The 14,146-nt window shown below is 45.3% G+C and overlaps 1 protein-coding gene across 3 annotated transcripts in view; it reads left to right on the top strand.

Moving 5' to 3' along the window:
* Positions 1-13,878, top strand: part of LOC142906251 (nectin-3-like protein) — a 30,489-nt gene extending 16,611 nt beyond the window's left edge. For 2 of the 3 annotated variants that reach the window (XM_076053662.1, XM_076053664.1), the window contains exons 8-11: positions 1,775-1,823; positions 4,857-4,993; positions 6,162-6,210; positions 7,876-9,078. In XM_076053662.1, coding sequence (XP_075909777.1) covers positions 1,775-1,823; positions 4,857-4,993; positions 6,162-6,210; positions 7,876-8,025 — 385 coding nt within the window. In that variant the 3' untranslated portion in view covers positions 8,026-9,078. Of the gene's footprint in view, positions 1-1,774; positions 1,824-4,856; positions 4,994-6,161; positions 6,211-7,875; positions 9,079-9,161 lie in introns of those variants that run through there. The other variant, XM_076053663.1, reaches the window with a different exon arrangement.
* The last annotated feature ends 268 nt before the right edge of the window (positions 13,879-14,146 follow it).

Below are 14,146 nucleotides of genomic sequence, written 5' to 3'. Positions count from 1 at the left end.
GGGCCTGCATTTAACAGTCACATACTCCAGATCAGGTGAGCAGTGGCTGTCTACAGTCACTGTGTTAGTACACCAGCTGTTATTCACGTACACACAGAGCCCCCCTCCTCTGCTCTTACTGGAGTCTACTGTTCTGTCATGGCGCTGTGCTGTGTAGCCTACTAGCTCAATAGTAGAGTCCGGGATGGATGAATGAAGCCAGGTTTCTGTGAAAAGCAGAATGCAGCTGTCCACTACATTGTTCGCTGTAGTCTGTAGCCTCAGTTCATCCATTTTGTTCGCGAGGGATCTGGCATTCGTGAGAAATAGGCTGGGTAGCGATGGTTTGAGTGGCTGCCTCCGTAGCCTGGCTAGCGCACCGGCCCTGCAGCCTCGCTTCTGCCTTCTCTCTCTACGCCGCCTTCGCCTCCTCCCCGCCGGGATGATAATCCACGGAGAACCGGGGCTCCTCGCTAACGCCACCGAAATCTTGTGAAGACGGAGAAACTCACTTGTAACACTCCGTTCGTAACATAGTCCGATCTAAAGGAGATCGTGCCGGCTAAAGGTGTTACTCGCCCGAAAAAATGTACACAAAACAAGACATAATGCGTACATAAACAACCATACAAGGCACCGACCGGGTAGACACTGAGCTGCTGCAACTGTGTGCACCGCCATCATGCTGTCAGACTCTGCCCACTGTTGTAACGATATGCAACTACTGTACTGTAGCGGCGATCACGTGGATTTTGGATTAACCGAAGCAACATATTTATTCGTTTAAAATAAGTAACTTGTAATACACATTACCAAGAATAACAATGTATAAAGGTTTTTAGATTATTAATTTGGGCTTAAGGGAACATCCATGAGTTATTAATTAATGTCAAAATCTCAGGTGCGTGGTTAGTTCCTAAATCACATAAAGCACATGCAGATAATCGAGTCGACTGTATAGATTTAACATGCACACGTGTCCCGTTTGTCCATCACGCTTCAAATCACGTGCACGGTACATCATACAAAAACATAAAACGTGTTTCTCTTGGCGAGGACATTGCCACAAATCAACTTTGCAAAATTTACATATTACCTTGGAAATTCCAAACAAATTAAAGTCCAACACAAACAAATCATAGCCGAAATATTCTAAGAGAGTGACTCATGTTACATTAGTGGAATCATCCTGAAGTTGGGTTCCCCATCAATTCATACTTAAACGTCATTATCCCTTACGCCATACCGAATGGCTTCAGCCCATATAGGGTGACATCACCCGTTAGGGGCTGAATGACGACGTGGTGAAATCACTGCATGTAACGCCGACTCCTCACTCAACGTGTGTGCCGGGGAACAAGGACTTGTTGAAGTAATATCCCTCGCAAATACACGGGCAATGCTCGTGTACATGTCTAATACACGGCAGACGCCATATATCAATAAGGAGTCTCTTCTTCAATCCACTCTCTGACCCATACTTGATGGCGCTTCATGCTCTGTGACGAGCGGTTCGCTGAGTGTCAATCGCCCTACACATACGGATTCACCTCTCAAGAGTTGAGATATGCCATAACTTAAATTCTGGATGTTGGCAAATGGACCAATACCAAATTGGCTATTTAAATATTAGACAATAAACAGCCGACTGCAGCTGTATACATTGTTTGTTTGTGGGACAATGATTATGAATGAAATGACACTGCTCATTGTAGAATGGACACTGTAATTAAAACTAATACGGCATATATATATACACACAACATTGCGATTTTACGTTTCACAATCCCTGCAGGGGAAAGGGTGAATATGAAAATGACCAGCAAAGAGCACCAGTTGAAACGGTAAGTGTTCAATTAAATGACATCCATTGACACATATTACAACAGCACAAAGGCACTTGCACATCTTTGGATAATATACTACCTGCAAAGTGTTCATGCAAGTGTGGTCCAGTCCATTCATTCAATGACTACTGTTGTCCCTCGATTTAACAATATTAATTGGTTCCCGGAGAAAAAACATTTTTAATTGAAATTATCGTTAATCGAATATAGGATATTCAAGTTAAAGGCTTAATTTGTTACAAGACAATCGGAAGTTGACCTTTTTCACCCTACAAACATGGTTACAATATTTAAACACGTACATTTGCATAATTAAACGTGATCAGAATATATTAAGTATTCAAGAGATAGGTTTATATAAGCAACACACGTCAAACATTGAAAATCTATCAGCCAATTGCTCTCAAAACGCTCATAAAAGAGCAAGTCGCTGAATGGCTGGGTTCTGCTGAGTCGTCCACTTTAGATGCACTCCGATTGGCCTAAATTGGCGGGTCCACGTGATATCGTTAATAAATCGTTAATCGAAAATGTATCGCTAATAGAAACAATGGGACTCTATGAGAAGTGGATCGTGAATCGAAACATCGTTAATCGATGGCAACTTAAACAGGGACAACTTTACTTGACTCGCCTAACTCAAAATTGAACCAGGACGGTCATCATCACTACTGCCTGTAATTGTGCGGAATGCTTTCATGTTGTCTGTCGACCAAGTCGCCTCTTGAAAAAAAGAGCTTTATAGCTCTACGGGCTTTACTCGATGGGAAATATAATGCCAATTCTGATTTAAAAAATAGGCCTACAGTACAGTTAATATTTTGGGAAAAAGCTCCACCTGCTGGAAGAGCTTCTCACAGGATCTCAATTTAGAGCTATGGAGTACAACTGCAAAAACCTAGGCTCGTTGTGATGCTGAGCTTTTTCCGGTTACAATCAGAATGATTCACCATGGATCGTATATTCAGCTACAGAAAGCACACTTTGAATGCCAAATCCAAGGTCAACAGACGAAACAACATTTTGTGAAAGCTTAAAAAATGAAAAGTGGGGAGCACATCGATCCACTCTCCACACCACCTTAGCACTTTGTTTCTCTGTGGTTGGATATGCAGGCTCCACCTGGGGTCACTCAAACAATAGTAAACATGTCGACATCCACCCTAAATGATACGTGCAGAATAACAGGGTGCCTGAGAACGAACCCTGTTCAAATTATTATGCTCCACTGCAACCACTCTGACCACATCACCGGAATCTGCCAGAACTTCCCTCTGGAAAGAATGCATGCGATAAAGCTGCTGAATGGAGCCAAAGATGAATCACCCCCAGTTACAGTTCACGTCTGAGCTCCAATTCCATATAGCTCACATTGTGGAGACTAAACAGACTTAGTGAGTTGCGGCAGACGCAACTGTCTAATGGAATCATGGGGGCGGCTTGTACACGAACAACCAATGTGCTTGTCAGGAGAACCAAACTACACAGACCGTCTCTTGAGATACTCTGCAGCACCCATAATGCACTCATCAAGATTTGACAATACCAACACCAGAAGTGGTGGCCTGGACAGAGTATTGGGAAAACACCATATAGGTTGGACAGCAGACACGACGAAGGAGAAGACCAGTCAAAATGAGTGGCTTCTAATCTTAAGTAGGTCAACTTTGCTGCTTGTCCTCTGCTTTGAAGAGCCTATTTTCCTTCCATGGCCCTTCAACCAGAGTGAAACGTCGGTCATCATGCCAAACACCACACACACAATAACCGCCATTCGCCACTAAGTGGCGGTGACATCACCACGGTGTTTATGCTAGGCTATGTACACTTTAAAGCCACGTGAAGTGTAGAACGGCCGCTGGCAGGACGTCACGGAACAGACCCAGCAGGAGCCATGGGTTGATTGACTGAGATGACTGGCTGATGCACCACCTGTGTGCCCTACTGTGCCAACCCACAAGTACAATGAAGAACAAAAACATTGGATGACAACGGAGTGGTGCTACATCACTTCCTGCCATATAATTTCTGTGACCCGATATTCCTGGAATGTGACTTTTTGGTGGAATGAGTGGAACGCCATGGGTTGCGAGATTTGATATGGAATTAGTCATTGCCGATTGACTAGCTATCAGCAAGACCAACGCCTCCACCCCACTGTAGTTGACCGAATTATCACGCACGATTTATACCTAGGCTTTCACGACCAAATGCTATGATGTAAGTAAGTTTCTTTTTGGGTTACATCGGGAGCCTTTGGTAACAGCTGATAATGCTGGATGTATTGCCCAGAGGGAAAATATTGTATATAATTGTCACAATGTAGCTTGGGGTTTTTCAACATTGCGGTTTGTTGCTAAACCAAATCGATTGGAATATTTGCTAAATTGACAACTCGATTTGATTGGCGACCGGAGTTCTATTCCCATTCACAACACCAGGGTCAATTATCTGAATGAATCCTGGGCCTCCTCTACGCCGACTCAGCCTCAAATGAGTACCTGGTGTGGTGGTGTGCAAACATCGCCACTGGGGAGTCAAAGGCGGCCAGGTGTGGTGCTAGCTACCTACCCCCTCATTTGTCGTGCTGGCCTTTATAGGTGCTCGCTAACAGCACTTGCCCCAACAGTCTGTTGAAGCTATACGGGGGATATTTGTCTTTGTGTGCAATCTTGGGGATTCATTGAGCAAGCCAGCATCATGAATCAAGGTAAGTGAAAATAAAACAGATGTATTTTTATATTTGTTACTTTATTTAACTTTTTTTTACTATACAATATTTCTGAGAGTATTACATGCAAATGTAGAATATTTCTTATTTGTGAGTTTAACAATGCTTCGTCTTTTTGTGTTGAACCAAACACACACCTTATAACACTGACAGTACGTGCATTTAAATGCAGCACATTTTTGTATCCCGACTTACGATCCGTTCGACTTGGGAACCAGCCTCAGGAGGAATGGAACCCTGTTCGTAAGTCGATGACTGCCTCGTACCTCTCAATTCTATCTCTTCCCCCTCTCATTCAGCCGCAACACAAAGAGCATCCGTACGAATACATCGACAGCAAGCTGCCATCCCGCAGTGTGGTGTTAGAACGGCCACCCTTGGGTGGTGTCACAGCAATGCCTGAATATGACACTGTGCCTGAAGAGCTCTCTTCCTGGTATGTTCTAGCATTCAATCCGTTTTTCTATTTCAACTTCAAAAGCAGCCTTTCATATGTTTGTTTGGATGGAAAGAGCTCACCAAATATTGTGTGTGAATTGGACGACTCACGAATGTATCATTAACAGTTAGGTTTGATCAATAATTTGGCGAAAGTATACAAGGTTATTAATTGTCATTTCGCGATACAAAAAATGAGATCTAGGAAGGGAGTTACCGTGTACCCCCTAGTGATCTCCATTGGCACTTAAGCTGTTTATTCTTCACAGGAACTGTACATTATATATATACACTGTAGTCTTCAGCAATATGCCAGGCGTGTTTCCACGGTTATGAAGCTCAACGCATAACTGGAAGGTTGTAAGTTCAAATACTTCCAAAAAAGAGCTTTAGAGTTCATCGTAAATCTTACAGGATAAATATTCTGATTGTGAGTGTATAAAATTAGTGTCACTTTGCGAGCTTCAGAGTTATGGTGATTTATATCCGTGAAATATTGAGTTTTCTGGGTTAGATCGTGTAAATATATAAATGTGTCGTTAAACCCGCCACCACCCGACACAGCCAACTAATAAGGGTTGTCACGTAAACAGAACACGGTGCGTTGAAGAGCAAAGCCGCAACATTTACAATCTGAGTTCGACGTTTCGCCAGTCATTACAACCAGCATCATCAGGCGGCAGCCAGATTTGAGGAGAAATCCTCCTCCTGTTTTGTTCCTAAAAGAGTAGATGTGATGACGTCACTTGTGAGCCCTTCGTGAGCGAAGTGGGGGGAGGGATTAATGAATGCATGTGAATGACAATGGGTATCCCTTTCCGATTGGGTTATTTCTATGGTAATCAACTACATCGTTTTTGCTTTGTAAATGTAATGCTCTTAAGTTCATTGCAAAAAAAAAACATCAGATCGTAATGGTTTGAAGTCGTGTACTTTGTTAAATTTTTCCCAATGTTGCATATACGTTGGCAATTGGAAGTGCTACAATTTGATAAAACAAAGTCAATGTAGAAGTTGACGTGGTTATTTGTCTTCAGAAAATTATAGCGGAAGACCACAATGAGCTACTCATACTGTTTGTGTTGTTATGTAACTATAAGAATGACGCGTAGATTTTACAATTTTTTTTATTAATTCACCTTTAAAAGAAAACTTTACTCTTTCAGGAACCGCATGCAACATCTGGATGAGACAATAGTGAATTCTACCGAAACGGTGGGTGAATTTATTCTGCTGCCTGCCTCTTCTAACACAGTGAATATAATTAGAAACGTGAATGTCGTTGAGATCCAACCAGTTTACTCAGCTTCATTGCATCCCATGTCTCTTACTAAATACCTCGTGAATCCTAAAATGCGTTTGCTCTCTTCTCTATTCATGGTGCAAAAGTTTTCAGGATCCTGAGTTTGGGTGCGTGCATAAGATGCTAAGAATTTATTATCAGTAATTTAGCCGGATAAAGAGTCGGGAGACAGGGATCCAGGATAAGCGGCATAACCCCTACAGGCGAGATGGGAGCCGGACTAGGAGGGGTGGAAGGAAAACACGCTCGTTCGCGTCGTCTCTTCTGTTTTTCTTAATGTCAGGCGCGTTTCGGTTACATCCCTCCCTTCCCTTGTCATCCCCCCCCTTAAAAATACCTTTACCCATTTCTTTAAGACCCCATCTCATTTGGGACAGCGAGGGGTCCCATTCCCCATCTCTCTATCCCCTGCTTTTCACAACGGGTTTATTTTATGTTGACGGTGTGTGTACGTGCGTCACGACGTGATGTAACGGGCGCCCGCGCATTGCCTGAATAAAAGTATAATTAAATATTGTAAACGATAGTGTAGAAAATATATAATAATTTCATGTCAGGATCGCATATGCAACTTGTAAGTTCATATTGAAAGAAAAAAAGTGTTTTAGACAATCACGGAGGTTGCGATTGATGGGGGCGCATGTGCAAGATGGTCGGGGGGTGGGGGTGGTCAGGATATAATTGATACGGGCATTAGAGTTACACTCAGAGGCCAGAAACCACTGGATAGACTCCAAAGCCAGATGGCAGGATGCAGTAAGAGCAGACCTTGCAGGTTCAGTGTTCACTGCGGAAACAGGTGAGAGATTATAATCTATGGCAGAGAATGGTGGCATGAATATGAAATCTTCCTCCTCGATGTTTTCGCTATTGTGACCTCTTAACCTTGATATGCCTACCAACTCTCTTACATACTATGGTATATGTAGACCAATTTACCGTTGAACCTGGGTGTAACCAGCGGCCACTTTTGAGTCGTCGCTTCCTTGCTCTCTTGCCGAACAGGGTAGAGCCTGTTCTCCTATAAAGCAGTAAAGCAGTATGGGAAAATTGCTTTTTAATAAATAATATAGGATAAAGCACAATCCGTGATAACGTGTGAGATGCGTACATAGGTCGAACAAAGATTGAGGCACGTGGGTAGCATCTAGAAGCATCCAGCAGCATCCCGCCTTATATGATGCTACACCGAGGCAGCCGTACAAACCGCTTATTCCTACTCGCGCGACGTAGTTCCGTTCACTCCATTGCGCTATATTAAATTTGCATCCGTGTTATGAAAAATGTGTTCTCTAACAAATTAATTGCATGATATGGAATTCGCGTTACGAAAACACGCATGACACAGCACATAGAACAAACTGTAATCCTGCGTGCTTCTGTGACCACGTGGGTCAACACTCGCACCAATTGAATACCCTGTGCATTAAGAGCTCCTATGCATTATTCCTGCATAAATATGCAGGAATAATGCTTGCTGCGTTGATAACATTTGCTTTTTAAACTTCTGTTCCAAAGAACATTGTGTCTGAATTGAACCCCTAATCGTGTACTTTCCATGAAATATCCCATTGCAGAACCCACCAAACCAAAAGGCCAGTAGTCACTACGAGGTAAGAGCTTCATACACAGCGAGAAATCTGTTAACTAACGATGACTTGGAACAATGTAATATATTTACATTTAGATGGACTATACTCTTTGGTTCTTTCGGTAAAGTCACGTAGGTATAAAATAAAAGCTCACGTAGGTATAAAATAAAAATAAAAACTTAAAATCTAGGTGGACTGTTGAAAATAGGCAATGCCAAAGCTAAATGTTAAAGTGTCTATGCTCAGACAAACATGGCTCGGTGATTATCTCCATTGGTGGCCCCGAGTCACGTGGCGCCAATTCCACGTTTGTTTGTATGTATGTTGGACTTATTTCGCACCACAAGTAGCCAACCGTACTAATTAGAGGTGAGGGTGGAAAGGCAACAAACTTAACACAACAACAAGCAGTTTTAAAGAAATTAGTTTGCAATCTAGATGACAATTCAAAAGTGCCATAGCTCCCAGTAGCTTCCTGATATTGGAAGGAAAACGACGTTCCAGACGGCCACAGAAGCGCATCCAAAAGCGCACCCGATGGTTGATGAGAATAGTCGATGACGTCTGCCGCTACAATGTGGAAGTTCTCCATGTGGATGTTTTTTTAAATACCAGATAATCAATACTTCATTATTTACAATTTATTATTTTTGTACATTCTTGAAAGACATTGTTTTTAGGTGTTGTGTGTATGTATTTTCATTTGTTTTAAGTTTGTCTACTCTATGAATTTGGCATAAATAAACGTACAAATAGACAAAAATAAATATTCTATGTTTAAAGGTTACTGTATTTACTGTACCGTACTTACCACTCCAATCTTGAAGACTGCACCCGGTGATGTACGTACTATACTCTTGTTTCAACAACTTGTGTTTGACGATCGCCGGACTGATGTAGCCTTTCGACCAGTGCTCCTGCGAATGCCGAATTACACACACTTTGTGCCTGATGGCATCGTGCATATTTTCAGTTTTTATTAACTGTAGTTATTGGTCATGAAAATGTATATGCGTTCATTATTTTCATTATTTAAGTTATTGTATGTAGTGTGTAATATATTGTATAGAATGTTTGACACTGAAATCAAGCGTAGCTACATTTTGTCATCCACGTGGTTCCGATCGTTGGATTGGTTACGGCCTTTTGAGCGGTTTTGGCATCGGCCTGGGACCGCCGGATAATGTTGAAAGCCAGAAAATCGATTATTGTATTTTATCGACGCATCGCTTAATGAGAATGCAAGTGTTGTTTTCTATTTTATTTTGCAGCTTCTGACGCCGCATGTGGAGAGCGTCTACGACAAATTAAACCACCCCACGTACATGAACGCCTGAAAGTGACCACCTCGGGAACCATGCGCGCACTTAAAAACGACGGCATTCAGCACTCACATGGAATTAAAAATCCAAGAGCCCATGGGGTTCAATCACAGATTACATTTATCCGTGGTAACGACAGACAAATACAAAGATCCCACGTATAGCCTTAAATACTGTGGGGGCAAGTGCTGTTAGTGAGCACCTATGAAAGCCGGCACGACACACGAGGGGGTGGGTTGCCAACACCACGACCGGCCACAGATAAACACACACATGTGACATACACACAACAACAACAACCGCCATTCGCCACTAAGTGGTGGTGACGTCACCTTGACGCTTCTGCCAGGCTATGTGCACGTTGAGGCCATGTGAAATATTGAACGCCCCCTGGCAGAAGGTCATGGGGCATACCCAGGTGCCACGGGTTGAATGACTGAGATGACTGGCCGATGCCCACCTGTGACCCTACTGTGCCAACTTGCTGTGCTTTAGCCACCCGGCGCTCCGCTCGTTGTTGTGAGCGTCGCTCCTCCCCGCTCCATTGTTGTTGGAGGGCGACTGCCTCCGACTGCCCAGTAGCGTCCTTCACGAGCCTCTTCCACAGAGGCTGATCTTGACACCGCTGGTACCAGTCATCGGCAAGTCCACTCAGCTCCACAGCCTCCTGTACCACATCGCTCCATCTCTTCTCCAGCCCGTGCCGTGCTCGCTTAGCCCCTTCGATCCGGCCGAACATGAGCTGTTTAGGCATTTGGTGGCTGGGTATGTGGGCTACATGACCCAGCCAACCCAGCCTTGCCTGCCGGAGGAGCTCACCGATGGGACTTTTCCAGATCTTTCAAGTATTTGTGAGCTCCTCACACAATCCAGCCTAGTTAAACACAGGATTGATCGTAGGCACACCGGCCTAAATGTTTCTAACCGGCGAAGATGTTCCATTAGGGGGGTCCATGTTTTGCAAGCATCGCGAAGGGAGGGAATGACTGTGGCCGAGAAGACCTGAAGCTTCGTGCTGACCGACAGACCAGGTAGCTTCCACACAGCGTTACGCAACTGATGAAATGATAATGCTGTTCAACTAAATTGGAGTAAGACCTCTGCTGTTAAACGGGAGCCGGTCATGAACACACTGCCCAGGTATGGGAAATTCTCCACTCTCTCCACAACTGCCCTATCACCAATTGGGAGTTGGGGGTGGAGTTACTGATAGTACAAAATACCCAGGTAGGTGCTTAGTTTTGGTGGGGCTGATGGTAAGGCCCCACTTCTTAGTGGCAAGCTCCAGGTTCAGCAGCAGCACCTCCAACTCCTCCTCTGAGTGAGCAGCAATTACCAGACATTGGCATACATAGCATGGTTGAGCAATACGGAGCCATCCCTTGACTGCACCCAGGCATCGATCAGCCTCCCATTAAATCTGTACCAGATGGAAATTCCTCCAGTACAGCTATTGAAGGCTTCACGAACTATGTGGTCGAAATAGTTGTTAAATAATGTGGGAGCCAGAGGACATCCCTGTCGCACCGCAAGGTATACAGGGAATGGCTCCGACTCCCAGCCACGTAGTTTTACCTGGGCTCGCTCACCATCATGAAGGTCCTTAATGATCGTAAGCAGAGGGTCAGGGACTCAAAAAGCACAAAAAATAACAACCCAGAGCCCAGGCCTACTGATGGTATCATAGGCTTTGACCAGGTCATTAAAGCAGAGATGTAGGTCTTATTGGAATTCCCTACACCTCTGCTGTAGCAGACAGACAGAAAATATGGCATCTGTGCAGAACCGCCCTTTCCTGAAACCGCATTGGAGCTCGGCAAGCCTCTCCTCAGCGTGCCTAGCAAGGCAATGTTGAATAATCCTTGCCAGGACCTTTCCCGGCACACTGAGGAGTGAGATGCCCCTGTAGTTGTTACAGTCTGTGCGGTCCCCCTTTTTAAAGAGGGGGAACACCAGGGCATCCTTCCAATCCTGCGAAACCCATCCAGTGGTCCAGACTGTTGTTATGATGTCACATAGGGCAGTTTGTGCACAAACGCCACACTCCCTCAGCATTTTGCTTGAGAGATAATCTCTGCTCAGTACCTTTCCTGGTCTCAGGCTCTGGATCGCCTTTAGGACTTCCTCAACAGATGGCACATCAGCCAGCCACTCACAGGGGGTGACTTCTTCCAATATTTGAGGCACCGCAACCTCGGCAGGGTTATCCCCACTTTGTCCCTGAGGGATTTTCCCTCTCCCAGGACATGACAGAATGCTCAGCAAATCTGCAAACCTTTTCCTGGGGGTCGGAGATTGGGTCACCGTTCTTTACCCTAATGATGGTAATAGGTGTAGCGCTGCAGGTAGCTTTTTTGATGGAATTAAAGACCAATTTGTGATTGCGGGCCATTGAGGCAGATTCAATCTCCTCAGCAACCCGCGACCACCACCCATCCTGCAGCGCCTCATGGCCCTCCGAACTTCCGAGCGAAGGCTGCGGTAATCCTCCTCATTCTACAATGTGGGATGCTGTAGCCAATTAGAGTGGGGCTGTCGGTTCATCACAGCCAGCCTGAACACCTCCTCTGTCAGCCAGGGTCTCTGGGGAGGTCTGGACTGTGTATCCAAAGCAGCCATTGCAGCTGCATGAGCCACAGTCCTAAACCTCGCCCATTTCCCCTCGACATCAGGAAGAGTGGCGGACGACGCCAACCCCAGCCGCAAGCGATGATGAAATTCTCGCTTGCAACTTTCATCAGCTCGCTGAGACCATGCCACTAAGGATTTGAATGGGTCCTGGGTGTACACCCAACACCGGAGTGGAATAATGGCAGGCACATCTTACAGATGACAAGTCAATGGTCAGTGGGCAGATCAGCTCCATGGTAAGTCCTGGTGTCAAGGACATGGGCCCGCATTCCCTGTTCCGTCACTCTGTAATCCAGCAGATGTTATTACTTGAACCTGGCATGCATCCATGATGTTGTGTGGATGCGCCGATGCCGGAAAAGCATGTTGGTAATGACAAGCCCATGGGCTGCACAAAAATCTAGCGGCCTCCTGCCGTTGTTTTTGAGCTGAATTAGCCCATGCCTTCCAATCACTCCAGACCAGGTGCCAGCATCATGACCAACTAGGGCATTGAAGTCACCCAACAAGATGACTATCCCGAGGGGCCACTTTAGCTAGCACCTGTGACAGGAGGTCATGGAAGGCATCTGACTCATCGGCCTCACCTGCATCCCTCCACGGATGTTCATCTTCGGTGGCAGCATAGTAAACACGACCACTACTCCTCGCCTCTGATTGATGGGAAGGCGAGGCCAAAGTAGCCTGGGGCTGACAGCTTCCAACACCTCACCGCCATTCTCCCATGCCCCCTTCATTCTTTTGTTCAGAAGAAGAGCCACTCCCTGTTGTTTGGCAGTCTTCTTCCCCGAGTAGAGGAATGTCCACCCGTTATGGTGGCAGGAGCCAGAGCCAGTCCACCGGACCTCCTGAATACCACAGAGATCCAGGCGGTACTGCTCCAGCTCCCGACAAAGGAGTGGTAGCCTCTCCTCCGCAGTGAGCATTCGAACATTCCACATGGCTACACGTAGTGGTTTTTTGTTTCTGCAGAAGCCCCGAGGGTAAAGATTCAGTCTCCTGGCTCCGCCAAATGGGGTTTGGCCAGGAGAGGTCATAGAAGCTTGTCCCCCAGGGCCTCCGGCACAAGGTTATTAATAAAAAAAATTCAGTCGTGGTTTGGTGGTAATTAATTGAAGGTAGAGGGGTTACCAGCCCCTCGCACCCTTCCAGGGCCCCCATTTGGCCGCTGCGGTGGTTACAAACGCAATGAGGGGAATGGCCAATTTTATGTGGCCCTCCCCCTATGGCACTGCCCACCACAGCATTGCCATCTGGCACCACGAGGAGATAGGGGCTTGTTTTTGCCGAACTACACACATACACATATGGGTGATCAGCTGTATTTGAGTCTGTATTGAAAACTCACTTCTTCAAACTGGCCTTCACTCCCTAATTCTGTTTTTATTTCCTCCTTTCCATACATGGCCAAATTGTGATATGTATACAGATTAAATGCATCTTGTAAATGTAAATATTTATCATTATTATTAATTGGACAATACATGACATAGGTCCTGGGCTTGGCCAGTTCCGAGTCGAGTGGCGAGTGATGTAGGACGGTGCAGGGTTGGATTGTAGATTCCCGATATTCGGCTTTTTAAATAAAACATTTGTATCGGCATCTATGCCACTGATGTGCTCCGGATGTTTTATACATATGTAATGACCGAGATATCAGACCGCTTACCTGACACAAGCGTACGGTCAGACAAACAATCAGAAAGTAGTCCAAGGCCTCCCATTGGTGCTAAGACGCCTTCACAGTGATTGGTCGGGAGGCAAGATTGAAAGGGATTGGAGGAAAGATTTGATCGGTAAAAAGGCGGGAAGCAAGGGTAGACTGCAAAAGACCAGTTGAGAACCTTTGGTGGGGAAGGGTCAGGATTGGCCGAAGGAAGTGGGGTGGTTGAAGCTTCCAGAGAGGGGGGCTTGGGAGGTATAAAAGGAGACAGCACAAGGAGAGGGAACGTTGGAAAGAACACGGAGCTCGTCTCATGAACCAAGCCTGGCCATCGTTCGTGCTGTGTTTGAATAAAAGGCTCTTAAGAAGTCACCACGTGTGTTGTCGTCACTACACATGTCCAATGAACCAACAAAACAATTGATTCGTGTTTTCTGAAAATGTTATGCTTGCCAGTTGGTATAGCTATTTTATCATCCACTCCCTCGTGTGCCACAGTGCCGGCTTTCATAGGTGCTAGCTAAGAGCACTTGCACCAACAGTCTGTTCAGGCTATACGGGGGATCTTTGTATTGCTATTTGCTAAATGACAACAGAGGAGTACAAACTTCTCATCAGAGCGGTCAGGACACCTGCTGAT

Source organism: Petromyzon marinus, chromosome 62 (genome assembly GCF_048934315.1).
Source record: "Petromyzon marinus isolate PM22_M1 ecotype Great Lakes invasive population chromosome 62, UKy_Petmar_22M1.pri1.0, whole genome shotgun sequence".
Classification (NCBI taxonomy): domain Eukaryota; kingdom Metazoa; phylum Chordata; class Hyperoartia; order Petromyzontiformes; family Petromyzontidae; genus Petromyzon; species Petromyzon marinus.
This window is presented reverse-complemented; position numbering and strand designations above follow the sequence as displayed.